The 16688-nt window shown below is 36.8% G+C and overlaps 1 protein-coding gene across 4 annotated transcripts in view; it reads right to left on the bottom strand.

Annotated features, from left to right (window-relative positions):
* Positions 1-16688, bottom strand: part of ADAMTS19 (ADAM metallopeptidase with thrombospondin type 1 motif 19) — a 239082-nt gene that overhangs the window by 95457 nt on the left and 126937 nt on the right. For 3 of the 4 annotated variants that reach the window (XM_039236685.1, XM_039236682.1, XM_039236683.1), the window contains 2 exons: positions 15100-15250; positions 1498-1599 (listed from right to left, as the gene is read on the bottom strand). In XM_039236685.1, the coding sequence (XP_039092616.1) occupies positions 1498-1599; positions 15100-15250 (253 nt within the window). The remainder of the gene's footprint in view (positions 1-1497; positions 1600-15099; positions 15251-16688) is intronic. The other variant, XM_039236684.1, reaches the window with a different exon arrangement.

Genomic DNA, 16688 nt, shown 5'->3' with positions numbered 1-16688 from the left:
GCTCATAACAAACAAAATAAAAAATGTCTGGGAAAACATCATATTTATCCTTAGATCCCTCTGCTTTCATCCATCAATTCTACTTCCCTTCCAAGAGCTAACTATTAAATACAGTTTGGAGTTTACATTCTCAAACCATTTTCTTTGAGTTTAGGGATATATACCCTGTGTGTGTGTGTGTGTATTCAAAAGTGGTTTTTTTGTTTAATATCAAATGGTATCATAAAGTATCCATTTTTCTGACATTTCTATGTATTAACTAACCACCATGGCTTATAGATCTCTTCAGGCTGTATGTATATGTATCTACCTTGTTCTTTTAACAGCTACATTGTAACCATTACTCACCTCATGAATATTTTCATTGTTTCTCACTGTTGCAAATTACAGCCTTACATAAGCATTTGTGTGTTTGTGTCTTTTATACTGCTATTGTCCATTTTTGAAAACAATGTGTTTTTAAACTAGTACTCTATATTACTTCATTTTTTTTCACTAAGTATTTCACTCCAAGTAAGTTTGTTTCTTTTTAAATGTAATAAAAAATGTCTGTTCTGCAGAGGAAAGGTTTCTAATCACACATCTAATTCTCTTCACAGAATAAAAATTAGAAAATAATGTGAGTTACTATCTTTTGATTAACTACAATTATACATTTAGCTGAGAGCTACTTCCTTCAGATCCTTTGACAGAAAGTTATTTTTCAACATCAATAATTTTGATATGTAAAAGTATACTAATAAATTCCTATAACTTCAAGAAGCACATTAAACAACTCAGGTAGCCAAATATTTACCGATCTTTAAAATATCAATTAGAGGGGCTCCTGGGTGGCTCAGTCAGTCAAGCGTCTGACTTCAGCTCAGGTCATGATCTCACAGTTCATGAGTTCCAGCCCCATATCAAGCTCTGTCCTGACAGCTCAGAGCCTGGAGCCTGCTTCAGATTTTGTATCTCCCTCTCTTTCTGCCCCTTGCCTGTGTGCACTCTGTCTCTCTCTCTCTCTCCCTCTCTCTTTCTCTCAAAAATAAACATTAAAAAACAAAATAACACATCGATTAGAATATTTTACGTATGATGCTTCAAATGACAAGGAGAAATTATACTCAGTGGTTCCTGTGGGATAATGTTTTATGTCTGAAAGGACTCATCAGCTCTGGAAGTTCTACTATTTATGCTATTGCTTGTGATCAGTTTACCGGTGTTTAAATAGCAAACAATAAATTCATTTTTTTGGTGAGAGTAATACATAAATATTTCAACGTTTTTGTAATCAGACACAATAAGAAATAATTGCATTTCTATTAACAAAATGACCACAGATGTGAAAAATATAAAAGTGATAAGTGAAAATTAATGAGAGGCTAAAAGCCGTACAGATACTGAAAGTACTCCACTGGTGTTAAGATGGCTATATAATGCCACCACAGAAGGAGATGCGAGTTTCTTGAGTTTCATTCCCTGTTGTTACTAACTACGATGGCTCCCATGACTTACCTTACCAGCATCACAGTCAGTCCCATCCATGGGAGGATCGAGCTTGGTTCTGCATTCTTTCTCACCCTCTACCTTGCACCACAACCCTGTGCAAATAACATGCTGAAAACAAGGCTATAATAACTAATAAGGAGGAGGCATCGCATTTTTCAGTTGAAGTCAATAAATTTGGGAAAAAAAGCTACTTTGATAGAACAACAGAGATTCTTGGGAAAAATAGGCTTTAGGTACTTTGCATTTATTTACACTGAGAATAGAAATGGCATAGGCTTATTTATAATGATGAGGATGTTGATACACAAAAACAGAAAACCTGTTTAATATGCTTAAATGCCTTCACATTTTTTTCTGTTTTGTAAAAAAAATGTTTAATGTTTATTTACTTTTGAGAGAGAGAGAGAGAGCACAAGTGGCGGAGGGACAGAGAGAGAGGGAGACACAGAATCTGAAGCAGGCGCCAGGCTCCCAGCTGTCAGCACAGAGCTCGACTGGGGCGGGGGGTGGGGGTGGGGGGAGGAGGGCTCGAATCCACAAACTGTGAGATCATGATCTGAGCCGAAGTTGGGTGCTCAACTGACTGAGCCACCCAGAGGTTCCCTGCCTTTACATTTCCTTAAAACACACATGATTATGCAAGATTCAGTAGCTACAACAGAAAAATGTGAGCTAAAATCTGCTGTTTAGACCATTCCAGGAACCAGGCTGGAAGAATACAAGTGACGTGTTTGTGGTATGAACTTAAGGCTTGCTGTCCCGAAGCCTGTCCTCACTTATGCTCCATTTCATACTTAAAAACTATAGGATTATTTAATCCTATAGCCTTGGCTCACGACACAAGGCAGACCCTGAATGAGTTTGATTTTGTTATCAGTCATTTTTATCCCACTATGAGTTCTAGACCTCCAGGCTACAATGAACTTTTTCTGAGGAAAAGTTAAACGTAATAACAAATCCTGGGATTAAGCAGCAGAGACAGAGCAACAGGGAAAGGAGAGAACTTTGAGGAAACGCAGGAGGGAAGACTCAGAAACCAAAGCCACAGCTCGAGCCGCTGCCAACACAGAGACACAATGAGGCACACGTGACACATCCACATTTTAATGGTGAGTAATGTAGAATGAAGATGGCTGTACCTATCCAGATACAGGGAGAACAAGGTGGAAGAGAACAGATCAATAAGGAGGACAAGTAACGGCAATGTGAATGGCATGGTCATGTGAGTGTGGGAAGACTAGTGCACTGGGAGAAGGCACATAATGGAAAGGATTAGTGAACAAGATTTTAAAGAGGGACGGACCACACTTGGATTGCCAGGGAGGGCTAGGGACTCCGTATTTGGAGGGGAAAAGAGGCCACTCAGCCGTGTTCCGGCAGGTGGACAGGATAAAAAGGCTATTTTAGGAGGCTTATTCTGATGGTGTATGCAAAACAGACTAAAAAATCACTGCAAAGTGAAAATTAACTGACACCTAAGTCTATTAAATACTTATTAAATATAAAAGGTATATTTAAAATAAATGTTTTAAACAGGTCAGTTACAATTCCAATACTGAATATGTCACAAGACCCAAAATATTATTTTCCTATTCTTCCTTTCTTTAAAAATATAGATTTCTAAAGTGTTTGTAAGCTCTTAAAAATTATATAGTGTCTAGCAAGAGCGGGATAGATTTTATTCACTTTATCTGCTGTGATAGTTTTTCTGCTTTAAAATATTTTATCCAAATAGATCTTACTATGTTTAGGAGATGATTTAGCTTAAGTGCTTGATTTACACATATCATTTACCAAAAATTCATCCAGGGATTTATTTTAAAGAACGTCCATTCCAGGGCGCCTGGGTGGCTCAGCATCCGACTTCGGCTCAGGTCATGATCTCATGGTTCGTGGGTTTGAGCCCCGCATCTGGCACTGTGCTGACAGCTAGCTCAGAGCCTGGAGCCTGTTTCAGATTCTGTATCTCCCTCTCTCTCTGACCCTCCCCTGTTGACGCTGTCTCTCTCTATCAGAAATAAATAAAACATGCACAGCAAAGGAAACAACCCACAAAACTAATAGGCAACCAACGGAATGGGAAAAGATAGTTGCAAACGGCGTATCTGATAAAGGGTTAATATCCAAAATCTATAAGGAACTCACCAAACTCCACACCCAGAAAACAAACAACCCAGTGAAGAAATGGGCAGAAGATATGAACAGACACTTCTCCAAAGAGGACATCCACATGGCCAACAGACACATGAAACGATGCTCAGCATCCCTCCTCATCAGGGAAATACAAATCAAAACCACACTGAGATACCACCTCACGCCAGTCAGAGTGGCTAAAATGAGCCAATCAGAGAACTCTAGATGCTGGCGAGGATGTGGAGAAACGGGCACCCTCCTACACTCTTGGTGGGAATGCAAACTGGTACAGCCCCTCTGGAAAACAGTGTGGAGGTTCCTCTGGAAACTAACAATAGAACTCCCCTAGGACCCAGCAATAGCACTGCTAGGAATTTACCCAAGGGATACAGAAATGCTGAGGCACAGGAGCACATGTACCCCAATGTTCATAGCAGCACTCTCCACAATAGCTAAAACATGGAAAGAGCCTAAGTGTCCATCCACAGATGAATGGATCAAGAAGATGTGGTTTATCTATACCATGGAATACTACATGGCAATGAGAAAGAATGAAATCTGGCCATGTGTAGCAACGTGGATGGACCTTGAGAGTGTTATGCTGAGCGAAATAAGTCAGGCAGAGAAGGACAAATATCATATGTTTGCATGTATAGGAGGATTAGGAGGAACTTAAGTGAGGAACACGGGGGAGAAGAAGGGGGGAAATGGTGGGGGAAAGGGAGAGAGGCAAACCATGAGAGACTCTTGAATGCTGACAAAAACTGAGGACTGATGGATGTGGGGGGGAGGGAGGGTGGGCATGGAGGAGGGCACTTGTGGGGATAAGCACTGGGTGTTATGTGGAAACTAATTTGACAATAAACTATTTGTAAAAAAAAAAAAAAAGAAATAAAACATTAAAAAAATAATAAAAAAAGAATTCCATGTCTAAATCAAATTACTTCTTTGCCATATTTTAGACTCTTTAAAATAAACAGATAGGTTGTTCACCATGTACTTGTGTGCATGCGTTTATATCTGAATGACTGGATCTCTAACCTGGGAATTAGAGTTCCTAAACGTGTTTTTCTCCCTTATTACCTTTCTGTTAAGGCTGTCTTATAATCATGGGATCAAATGCTGAATTTTTCAACAAAGAAAAAGTTGGTTTCACGTGCAGTCAATACATTTTGCTTAACGTTTATTATAGCATGAGTTATTTTTGTCAAGTTTGTTAGTTAACAAAGGCATATAGAACAAAAAAGCAACTCTTCTATACTGTAGTTTTATCATCATATTCACTTGTTGAACACTGCTGGTGGTCTAAATTCTGACCTTCCATCATTATCTACTATTCAAAACAGCAGGTACTCTAATTGATGCCCACTTGAGTCAGTGGAAGCATAAAAGCAAACTTGATAAGCAAGATAAGCAAGATAAGCACAGTCATGAAGAATAAATCTCTCATAGAGATCTCTTTACCCTTTAGGTTCTGCTGGTCCAGGGAACTTAACAGTAAATAAATTATAGCCTCATTCTTGAAAATGACTCTGATTCTGGGTTTCAAACTACACTGTCAAAAGTAACACAGGAAAATGGGGGAGAAATGGTATGGGCTGTTTTCACCTTGGGCAGTGGAATATCTCAGATGTGTGATAGGAGAGCTATGTTATATCAAGCCTTTTCTTAAGATAATAAGGGCCAAGAACCAAACACTCCATATGTCAGGGTAGAGTCAAATATTTTTTTGCAGTTTAATTGGTGTAACCACTTCACGTATCAGTTAAGAAAAGAACTTTAAAACTCTAAATGCTTTGCACAGGAATCCGGGTTAGAAATGCTCACCTCAGCTTTTCCCAGAAAATGAATAGAATAACTATAATAATAATAGAATGACTATAATAATAATAGTCTTTTTAAAAATTGTTCCATAATAGGAAAAGACCACTAAAAGCATATAATAGGAATTTGGATGTTTATCTTGAGCAGGCTTATAAAATGTTTACATGGAAATATTATATGTTTTAAATGAAATAATTTAAATGGAAGACTAATTGTTCATGTATAAAAAATTATATATTTTATCTTTAATAACCTATACTCATATTTTTCTTTATAGCTAATAGTTCCATTAAGATGTTCTGAAATTCATGCAAAAGTAAAAAAAAAAAAATTTTTTTTACTTTAACAAGTGCGTGCATACGGAAGTAAAAATTAGATCTTGTACATGTAACTCCTTGTTTTTCCACTTATTATCTTCTAACATACAATTTCAGTAACTTAACATTTGATAGCAAATGTAATTCAGCATGGGATACTATTTCTAAAAACATTATTTTCCATCACAGAACACTGTAGTAGTTTCGAGGGTAGAAGAGAAGAAGAAATGGGGAGTGAGGTACCTAAAAAAACAGAAAACAAAGATTCAAAAGACACAATAAAAAGCTAAAATCTGGTTCTTTGTAAATACTAATAAAATTGGAAATTAAACAAGAAAAGAGAGAAGGTAAAAAAGTTCACTATTAGGAATAAAATAAAGGTATAACTATAGATAATTTACTTAAGCTCTCTAGATAACAGAAAAAGAAGGAACCCTTTTAAACACACTTTACGATATCCAAACTAGACAGGGATTTCAAAAGAAAATAAAAATAGTAATCTAGCTTATTTATTAATCTAGATTTAAATATGCTAAGCAAGTTTTAACAGACTGAATCCAGCAATGCATAAAAAAATGCAATGCCATGACCAAGTTGGGTTTTTTCCTCAGAATACAAGTTACTATAATTTTAGCAATTTTATGAAAGTAATCAAGCACATCAATAATTTTAAAATCTATGATTTTGTGACTGTGGGCACAAAGCATACAATACAATTCAATACCCATTCATTAAAAAAAAGAAAAAAACCTTAGCAAAGTGGCCATTGAAGGAAATGTCTTCATAATTATTGGACACCTATGAAACTCTAGATTCAACATCATAAAAATTTAAATGTTGGGGGGCGCCTGGGTGGCTTAGTCGGTTGAGCGTCCGACTTTCGCTTAGGTCATGATCTCGCGGTTCGTGGGTTCGAGCCCCGCGTCGGGCTCTGTGCTGACTGCCAGCTCTGAGCCTGGAGCCTGTTTCAGTCTGTGACTCCCTCTCTCTCTGACCCTCCCCTGCTCATGCTGTCTCTCTCTCTCTCTCTCTCTCCTAGAAATAAATAAAAATTTAAAAAAAAAATTTAAATGTTGGGTTTTCTTTTAAAATTAGGAAAATGGCAAAGACAGCATCTTGGCACCAACATAAGGAAGGGAGTACATGATGTTCAAAGTGGCAAGAGGGAAAAAAAAAATAACTGTCAGTGTAAACTCCTGAACTCAGCTAAAATTTTATTCAAGACTGAAGGTTAAATAAAGACTCTTTCAAGGAAACAAAAACTGAGTATATACCACCAACAGATCTTCTCAAAAGGACCTTCTAAATGATGTATTTCAAGAAGGAATATGATCTCATAGGAAAGGACTGATAAACAATGGTGAGCAAAGAGAGCAACAAAAATGAGGATAAGTCTAAATAAGGTTGACTACAGAAAGCAACAATAATTGGACTTTCACCAACATTATACAACTTCCTCTCCGTGGAAAAAAATACTAGAAATCTAGCTTATTTACATCCCTTTAACAGAGATTTGGCCACTGGCAGTTAAAGAAGCTTGATGTTTTCTCTTTTACCTCCCCTACTCCACCTACTTCAAGATAGTTAGTGGCAGACTTGAGTACAGACATGGAGAAAAATGCAGTCCGTGCCCAGTCAGCAACTGAAGCCCCAAGCTGCAAAGGACTCCTCAAAAGAACATGTGAGAAAGTGTTAAAGACAGTTAAGGAGTGAAAAAAAAAAATTACAGAAAAGAGAACTGTCAGTATGTATATAATGAAGCCCTCAAAGAAAAGAAAATAACACAAAGTGAAAAGGAACTATGATCCCAAAGTTCCTAGCATGAAAGAGAGATATAAGGTAAAAAGACTCTCCTTCTGTAATGTTCCCCAAAGACCAACCATCCTGGAGATCACAACCATAAACTGTGGACAGAATACAAAAAAACAATTTCCTGGTGGTTTTGGAGAATAAATAAAGGTAGGCGAATTTTTCAGGGGAGCGAAAGGAATTGGTACAAGTTGCATTCACCATCTTTGCAGCTTTGATCTGACAGTGGCTGTAGTCAAGGCCTGACACTAAATGGCTAAAGCAACTGTGAAAAGCTGGTCGTCTTTTTAGATTCCTGAAGACAGCAGTTGTGGTACAGTTTGGAAGAAATTAGTGTATTAATATATAATGTCTTAATGAGTTCATATTGCAGAACAAAACACATCTACACAAATAATCATTCACAAATAATCAGAGTAGACTTACTCACAACAGCTAATATTCCAGATGTTTACTAAGAGATGAGGTAATAAGGAGAATAGTTTATCTACCAGTAGAATATTTTTTGCCATGAGAGAAAAACTGATTACTGACATACATAAAAATGTAAAAAGAATGGACAACTATTGGATGCAGAGAAGATTTTGTTTTTTCCAATAGAAAGTGGTAAAGGAGAAAAAGAGGAAAAGTAGAATATAAATATGAAATACTAACATAAAACAGGCTGACATAAAAATCCCAATAAAACAAATTTAAATAAATGTAAAAATGTTAAATTAGCTGACAAAAATACATAAAAACCTTATTACATTCATTTAAACAGAAAAATATAAAATCTAGCTACTGCTTTTCTCCAGTGAACATATCTATTTATATCCATAAGCAGAGTTATATTTATATTTGGAAAGGTTGAAGATATAGGTTTGGAAAATACTAGCCAGGATAGAAGTTTTTATGTCAGACGAAAGAGATTTTAAAGCACAAGTCATAGAAAAATGGGTAAGATAAAACAGATCAAACAGATGAAAAACTGTGTGTATATACCAATAATATAACTCAACATTGGTTTGTGAGTATAACTCGCTCCTGAAACATGCTTGCAATCCAAAGCACTCGTATATCAAAGTGAATTTCAAGAACCATTGGCTCAGTTGTGATCATGTGACTTTCAGCATCACGTATTACTTGTATTGCAAGACATCGCTCATTTATCAAGTTAAAATTTGTTAGAAATGTTTACTCATCTGGTGGAATACTCACAGAACAAGCTACTCACAATCCAAGGTTTTAATACATATGTGTGTATGTCAATTGTTATAAAACATCTGACAGAATTACAGGTAGAAATAAATAAATCAATAGTTAGAGTTGGGTATTTGAATACATGCCCAACAGTTAGTGACAGAGAACAAACCAAAATAAGCAAACAAGTAGATATTTTGAATACTATTAATATGCTTCATCTAAGGTCTGGTGACAAATAATGACCTTTAAGGAACACACTTTCAAGCACACAAGGCAATTCCTAAAATTTATCATGTATTTCATTAAACAGGAAACTTGAGTACATGTTAAAGAACTGGCATCATATACACTATTTCATCTTACTGCAATGTGATAAAAATAGGCATAAATAATAAATGTGGTCTTTTAAAAATTCTCTGCATGAATAGTAAAAAACAAATCCAAAGTGTTTCTGGTGCTAAAGAAATATTTAAGCTAAAAGGAAACGAATGTACCATACAGGGATTTAATTCTTTAAATAAAATTTTTAAATTAATTCTTTAAATTAGTTAATTCTTTAAAGTAGGGAAGAATGTGTGTAAGATGGAAAAACAAAGAAACAAATAAAAAATAAAAACACAAGAGTAATGGGAAGATTTGATGGATTCATCCACCACAAAATTAAAAGACAAAGGGCAGTGTGTAAAAAAAACTTAACACACAAATAACACACTACTGATAAGTAATAAAGAATTTTCCCCTGGTTTATAGAAAGAAATCCTGCAATTAGGCAAGAAAAAGAGAACGCTAGAAAATGGGTGAAAATGTAGATGGGCAATTTACAAAGACGGGGACTTAAAAAATAAAAGCCCGTGTCAACACAAAGTCATAGGAAAAAAGGAATTGTATGAAAAGAAATTAAACAGCTGGATTATGCAGTCAAGAGCACCTGTCCTGAAACTCAGGTGCTCACAGCCTATGTGGGGCTAAAGCCCAAAGGGGAAGATGCAACTTAGATTAGGATGCAAAATATTTAGAATCAATTCTGGGTAATTTTAACCCACTATAATTTTATTGATCTCATTAGGAAGGATGGATTTAAAACTTACAACTTTGTCAATGTTGACAATATCATTTATCAATAAGGCTCCCTTAGTTGCCCCAATTATTACTAGCCATCAAGGGCAATTTCATGCCATACCTTTTTAAGTCCAAATTCCTGTTGCTTCTGAAATTTCACAGTGCCAAATCAGAGACTCAGTCTTCTAGAATTCTTCATAAGTTACCTCATTCAATGCCAGCCTCTTCACTGGATCATAGAACTTTTTTTGTTACTTTTTTGTCACCACATGATTTGATGAGAGTACAAAGCTGTCTATATGACAGGATACACAATCAATTCACAATGTGCCTACTCCAAAGCAAAAATCAGAAGCTTAATTTTCCTGGAGGTCTTCAATTTTTTTAGCACACTTCCTCTTATTCAAAAAATGCAACTCAGGGCACCTGGGTGGTTCAGTCGGTTCATCAACCCACTTTCTCTCAGGTCATGCTCTCAGGGTTTGTGAGTTTGAGCTCCGCATGGGTTTCTGCACTGACAGTGTGGAGCCTGCCTGGGATTTTTTTCTCTCTCCTCCCTCTCTGTGACCCTCCCCAACTGGCGCCCACACTAGCTCTCTCTCTCAAAATAAATAAACTAAAAAAAAAAAAAAATGCAACTCTCATGTAGCCATTCCTTACTGTTTTTGGGAAAACACTCATACTTCTGAATTCTGAGCCAGGGTAAGTGATTTCAGGAAGCTACTAGGATGACTTGATGCTGTTGGATCTGGCTCAGCCATGAGATGCCAGATGGCATAAAGGTACCAACAAGAAGTCAGCATATTAAGTCAGAAGACAGAGCTAGTACTGCTGGAGGTCAAGTTGTTTCACAACCCTTTAAACATTGCTTTTATGCCTCAGCAGATGCCTAATGCCTTTAAACATTCTGCAGATGCAAGTTACTATCCTAAGGGTAAATTTATATCACTAATTAGATCAGCATAAACGTAATGGGAGTCTTTAGTGCTTGTGTATAACTATCTGTTTACAAGTACGGAAAATCATACTTCCTAACTAATTCAAACACTATGGGCCAGTGCTCTTGTTTCTAGGATTCTACCACAGACACACAGGTTGAAAAGTTGGTATAAATCCATACTCCTACTGCGTGATACTTATTTACAACTGACTGTATCCACTTCAAGGTATATGTGTGTGTATCCAGTATCCAGTATCATACACTTACAACTATTTCCCTTATATTTTTAAGTTATTAAAATTATATGTTCAGGGATTTCCAGAGAGCTCCAACTAACGGTACCAGATCCTGTGGGAAAAACAAATGAATTGCATATTTTCAGACTTCCTTTTACTCCCCTCCCATCTTCTGCTTTTGGAACTGCTAATCATTTTAACTTTGAAAAATGTCTTCACTGAGCCTCCATGATCTTATTTTCTCTCTGTTCTATTCCTACCAACGGACGTCTTCAAAGTTTTAATTGTCGCTTTTCTTCTTATGTGCCTCATCTCCAAATATGGTAGCCATCAACTTCTCCGACTCAGAACTTTCTCATTTCTATCTACCTCCTTTCCTGTTGTGATCATTTAGTATCTCATCTTCATTATCACCTAGTTGTTGACATTTCCACATGAATATCTATCCTGAGCCTACTCCCAACTCTACCTGGATGTCTAATGAGCATCTTAAACTTAAAAACATGACTAAAATTCCATTCCAGGGCAAGCGTTCTGCTTTCTTTTTCTCTCTTCCCATAGTCCTCCTAAGATAAATGCATGGCTTGCTCTGTCTTCAGATCTCTAAATAAATATCACCTTCTCCAGGAGGCCTTCCCAGACTACCCTATATAAAATAACATCATCCCCACCCGCTCATCCCTGGTTTTTACTCTTGATCCTTCTTACCTGGGTTTACATTTCTCTAAAACACTTATTACCAACAGACACGAAATAAATTTATTTGCTAAAATGTATTTATACATGTTTCTGCCTAGGAGCACCTGGGTGGCTCAGTCATTGGAGCGTCTGACTCTTGATTTTGGCTCAGGTCATGAGCCCAGGGTCATGGGATCAAGCCCCACATTGGGCTAAGTGTGGAGCGGTTTGGGATTCTTTCTCTCTCTCTCTCTCTCTCTTTCTCACAAAAATAAAATTTTTTTAACCTTTTGCCTTTTTTTGGAACAAGAATGTAAGCTCCATGAGGCAGGAGGTCTTCTTCATTTCCTGCTCTATTATTAGTGTACAGAACTGTGTTTGAAAAGTAGTAGGAATTTAATAAATGTCAAATCAGTAACTGAATTTGTAAATCAACTCTTCATGGCACTATTTATAGAGTTACTACACTTTGCACTAATTTGGAATTGAAAAGATGATTTTCAATAGTTGTATCAGAAAACTATTTGAGAATCACAGAAGTCCATTCTCTTAGCTCTAACAGAGCCCAACTTCTTGTTCTGTACAGGTGTTTTAAAGAGAAAAAAGTTTTGACTAAGGCTGCATGACTAATAAGACGCAGAACCATTGTTAAAGACTGGGTCCACGCCCCTCCAGCGACTGCTCTCCAATAAAATCTTGACTCAGAGGTATTGCTTTTCCTTGGCTACCACAGCAGTTCAATTCTTTTTGGTATTATTTTAAAAACAATTTTAACAGATATTACACACAGATAGAAATAAAGAAAAAACTGAGTTTATAAATAAAAGTGTCACACGTATAAAGCTTGAGTATATAAAAAGGAAAACATTTCTGAATACCTAAATTTAAAACTTAATTTGATGTGCAAAATACCCAGTTCAAAACGAAGCAACATTGTAGGATAATGAGACACATAGACTTAAAATCCTATAATAAATACTTACAAAGATGAAAAAAAAGCCGTGCAGGTAGGTTATAGTGAGAAATAAAATATAAATAGAGCAAATAGCTTAGAAAAATAAAATAAAGCAATTAAGATATTTCCTATTCTTGATGATATAGGTGCTATAGCAGAAGAAATGAATTCAGTTTAAACACGTGATCTGATCTATGATTTTAACCCATAAAGAAGTCTGAGTTCCCTAAGAGGCATTAAAGCAGAGCTGTTACAATGTCCTGCATTGCTTGGATTTGCACCTAACCCTCCATCTTGATAGATATAAGAACTTAATTGAGTTACTTAATTTATATGGGCCTCAAACTGTTGATCTGTAAAACAGGACTGAACAACAACTATGTTAGTTTTTATGGGAATCAAATTAGATCAGAAGTATAAATGATTTATGTGTGAAGCAGCAGGCATTTTAGAGTCGTAAATACTGTAGAACGGTTATCAGTAAAATTTAACCAACTTCAATATAAAATAAATTCTAAAAGCTTTTAAAGATAATGTTTACAAAATAATGTAAAATTTACCAAAATCATGTTTTTGTTTGATGATTTATGGAGCCTGTCTAACACCTGGGGCACTTTACAGAACATGCAAGTCTTCCATATATCAGCTCTATCAATTCTCCACCACATGAATTGAAACTTCCTCCCATGTATTTCTCCAATGGTAACCATAAACAGCCTAGTCAATTTTCCAAAGGAATGCTAATTTAAACAGGTGAAGGTAGGACCTGAAAATACTCAGTTTGCCAGGAAAATTTAAGAAAGACCGTAACCCACTTTTTTGATTGTCTAAAGGCCCTGAATGAGAGCAGAGTGAACAAGAAGGTTGGCAGATGAGGTCAGGGAGGTATCAACGACAGACTGTGCAAAGCCAAGCTCCTACTGCTGTATTGATCACACCTGATGCTGAGTTCCAAGGACCCATAGCTGTGCCGCATGTAAACCCTTAGGATCCGGGTCACAATCACACACCTACGCCAGCTGTTCCCTTTTGAGCTCCACTACTGCCAGATGGGTATCACAGTCTGTGCATCTTTTGACAAGTCACATTTAATGCAGCTCCAACTCCTTCATACATCCACTCATTTTAATCTTAAGTCAAATATTCACTGGGTGTCTACCATATGCCAGCCACGGGCTAGATGCTTTAGAAACATTTTCTGCCTTCATGGAGTTCACACGCTAGTGTGGGGAGTGGTTGAGAAGAAAATAGTAAATGAACAACTCCTTTCATAAGAACTACAAAGAAGGGAGAGAATAAAATATGTCATAATGCCCAAATATCATATGTTTGCACGTATAGGAGGATTAGGAGGAACTTGACGGAGGAACAAGGGGGAGACGAAGGGCGGAAATGGTGGGAAAGGGAGAGAGGCAAACCATGAGAGACTCTTGAATGCTGACAAAAACTGAGGACTGATGGATGTGGGGGGGAGGTGGGATGGGCATTGAGGAGGACACTTTTGGGGATGAGCACTGAGTGTTATGTGGAAACTAATTTGACAATAGACTATTTGTAGAAAAAAAAAATGTCATAATGCCATATACCCTTTGACTTACAATGGATTTTACTTATGCTGCCAGTAATCCAAATCAGCATTATCTTCAACAAGGCCAAATTCCTTTGCAATCACAGAAACTTAGGTAGAATGAAATACAGCTACCAATTCTCTCTAAGCACAACTAATGGTTTATTCCTGCAATACAAAGTGCGTGTGTGCACGCGTGTGTGTTGGCAAGAGATGTGAAGGGGTGAGCAGCTAAGGGGTGGGCAGCAGAAAAAAAAAAAAAAGAAAAGAAAGAAAGGAAAGGAAGAAGAGCTAAAATTCTTCTATCAGTTAGGAAGGTCATTTTGCTTAGTCTTTTAGACTTCCTATTTTCTAGACTGGTACAAGCGGCCTGTCTGAGTAATAAACACATAGACAAGGCTTATCATATATATTTACCCCTTTCCTTCAGTTTAACTATTTAAAAATCTACTCTGGTTTTTGTTCTAGAATATATTTTTAACATTTTATTTTCAGGGTTAGAAGATACAACTCTTCCTCCATAATTACATGTTCATATACCCTTTTCCTTACAGGTTCCCCCAGTTACCTACCACGTATGAAAGTAAAAGATTTAAAAGAGAAGCACTGAACTGGCACAATATAAATCCTTCCTTGATTTCGGTGCCATATTTGAAGTTGAAATTCTGGGGTCATTCCTTCCTGACTCAGATTAAATGCCCACACCGTATTTCTATCACTTCCAAGGTGCCAGCAGGAAAAAATGAAGTAACCTTTTCTTAGAAAATCCTTCTTTCCAAGATTGGGATGCTCTCCAAAGAGCTGCACGCTCTAAAATGAAGTCATCTTCCCCACCTCCAAGCAATAGTTCTCAATAATGAAGGTGAATATACACATGAAAAACTGCACCTGGACACAACCCTTACCTGCATCTCTTGACAAAAGGAAGCCAATGGCCCAAAGAGAATCTGACATTGCTCGTCAGCAGTGTAGGTCATCCCTGGCAACTTGGAGGGAACCATCATGGAATTGACGCTCTGGGGGTTTGTCTGTAGCAAGCAGCTACTGGCCTTTGACCTGGCAATATGCAGATAGGTGTGACATTTTGAATTTAGTGTAAAAAAAAAAAATAGCAACAGGAAACATTTTTAGGATGTTAAAAATATGTTCTTACTTTTATTTATAAATTCTTCTACTGAATACTCAAAGAAATCACTCCATTTGTGAGACTTGTTTATGTGCAACGACATAAGATAATCCTAATAATAATATTGAAGATGATGAGTTATTTGGTTTATAAAGGTCTTTCATATGGACTGACTCACCTAGTCTATGTAACACGGTGAGATGGTTCTGACTTTGCATATTTGTGAGATTAAGGAGCTCAGACTCAGAGAGTAACTTGCCTGAAGGCAATGTGTCAAGGTAAGAAATGAATTATATTCGGGGACTCAAAGAATATATGGAAGGTACTGTCAAGTGAGTAAGTGCAGATATTTTTGTACTTGACATTGTAATACAACTTCCATTTATGAGGTGACATTTAATTTTACCAGGGTTCTCATTCTCGAGAAGGCAGCCACACAAAATCATACATGTTCCTTAGGAATTATTGAAGGGCGACTGCTACAGAGAGGTGATGTGTTCAAATATTACAGATTCTGTGTACTGGTCTCTACACTATCATGACAAAGATCACAGAATGTACTACACATATTTCACACCAGAGTTATGATAATGTAATAAACAGTATATTTTGATAGATTTTAATATTCACTTAAGAGAAAAAATAGGCTTGCCAATTTAAATAGTATGGAAAAAGGGGTAAAACTTATCTGTATCGTGAATTTAACTAGCTCAATGTTCCTATATTTCTTAGTGAGACTTTTGGATACTTTAAGCGTCTCTCACTAACTAACTGCTTTGTGTATCGCATAGTGTTTCTGCTGTTCCTTTATCTACCAAAGAGATAAGTAAAGAAGGAGGGATTTAAAATGAAAAGTCAAACAATAATAATATTTTTCACTTCTTTTTCCAAGCAGACAGAAACCGTCCCTGCTGCTGAAGGTGGGAAAGAAGAGCAAGAGAACACTATTATAATGGTGAAAATGATGTATTCATGAAAAAAGTCCAGAGCTCAGAAGTATCATAATGGAAGGGTGGAACTTTTGTTAAAGAGGTTCTTTGTGATAACAGATGTGCTGTGTGAAGAGCAATGAGAATATTTCCACTGGGAAATTTTGAAGAGGTAATGAAACACTGTGAGAGATAATTTTCCAACCTTACAAATCATCTTGCTCATTCTTTTATTAGAAAATGTGGAAACTAAGAAGCAGATGGGTTAAATAATATGTTCCAATTCACACTCCCTGAGTCAGTGGAAGGGGCCGGCATTCGTACTGAGTGCCTCGATCCCTAATGGGGTGTCCTTTCCACTCTACTGTGCCACCCTTCTTGGTCGGCAGAGAAAGCAGGCACACGTAAACATTGACAACGAAACAACAGTAAATGACCT

The sequence above is a fragment of the Hyaena hyaena genome, unplaced genomic scaffold (genome assembly GCF_003009895.1).
Source record: "Hyaena hyaena isolate Hyena2069 unplaced genomic scaffold, ASM300989v1 scaffold_115, whole genome shotgun sequence".
Taxonomy (NCBI): domain Eukaryota; kingdom Metazoa; phylum Chordata; class Mammalia; order Carnivora; family Hyaenidae; genus Hyaena; species Hyaena hyaena.
Note: the sequence above shows the minus strand (reverse complement) of the source record. Positions and strands in the feature narration are given on the sequence as shown.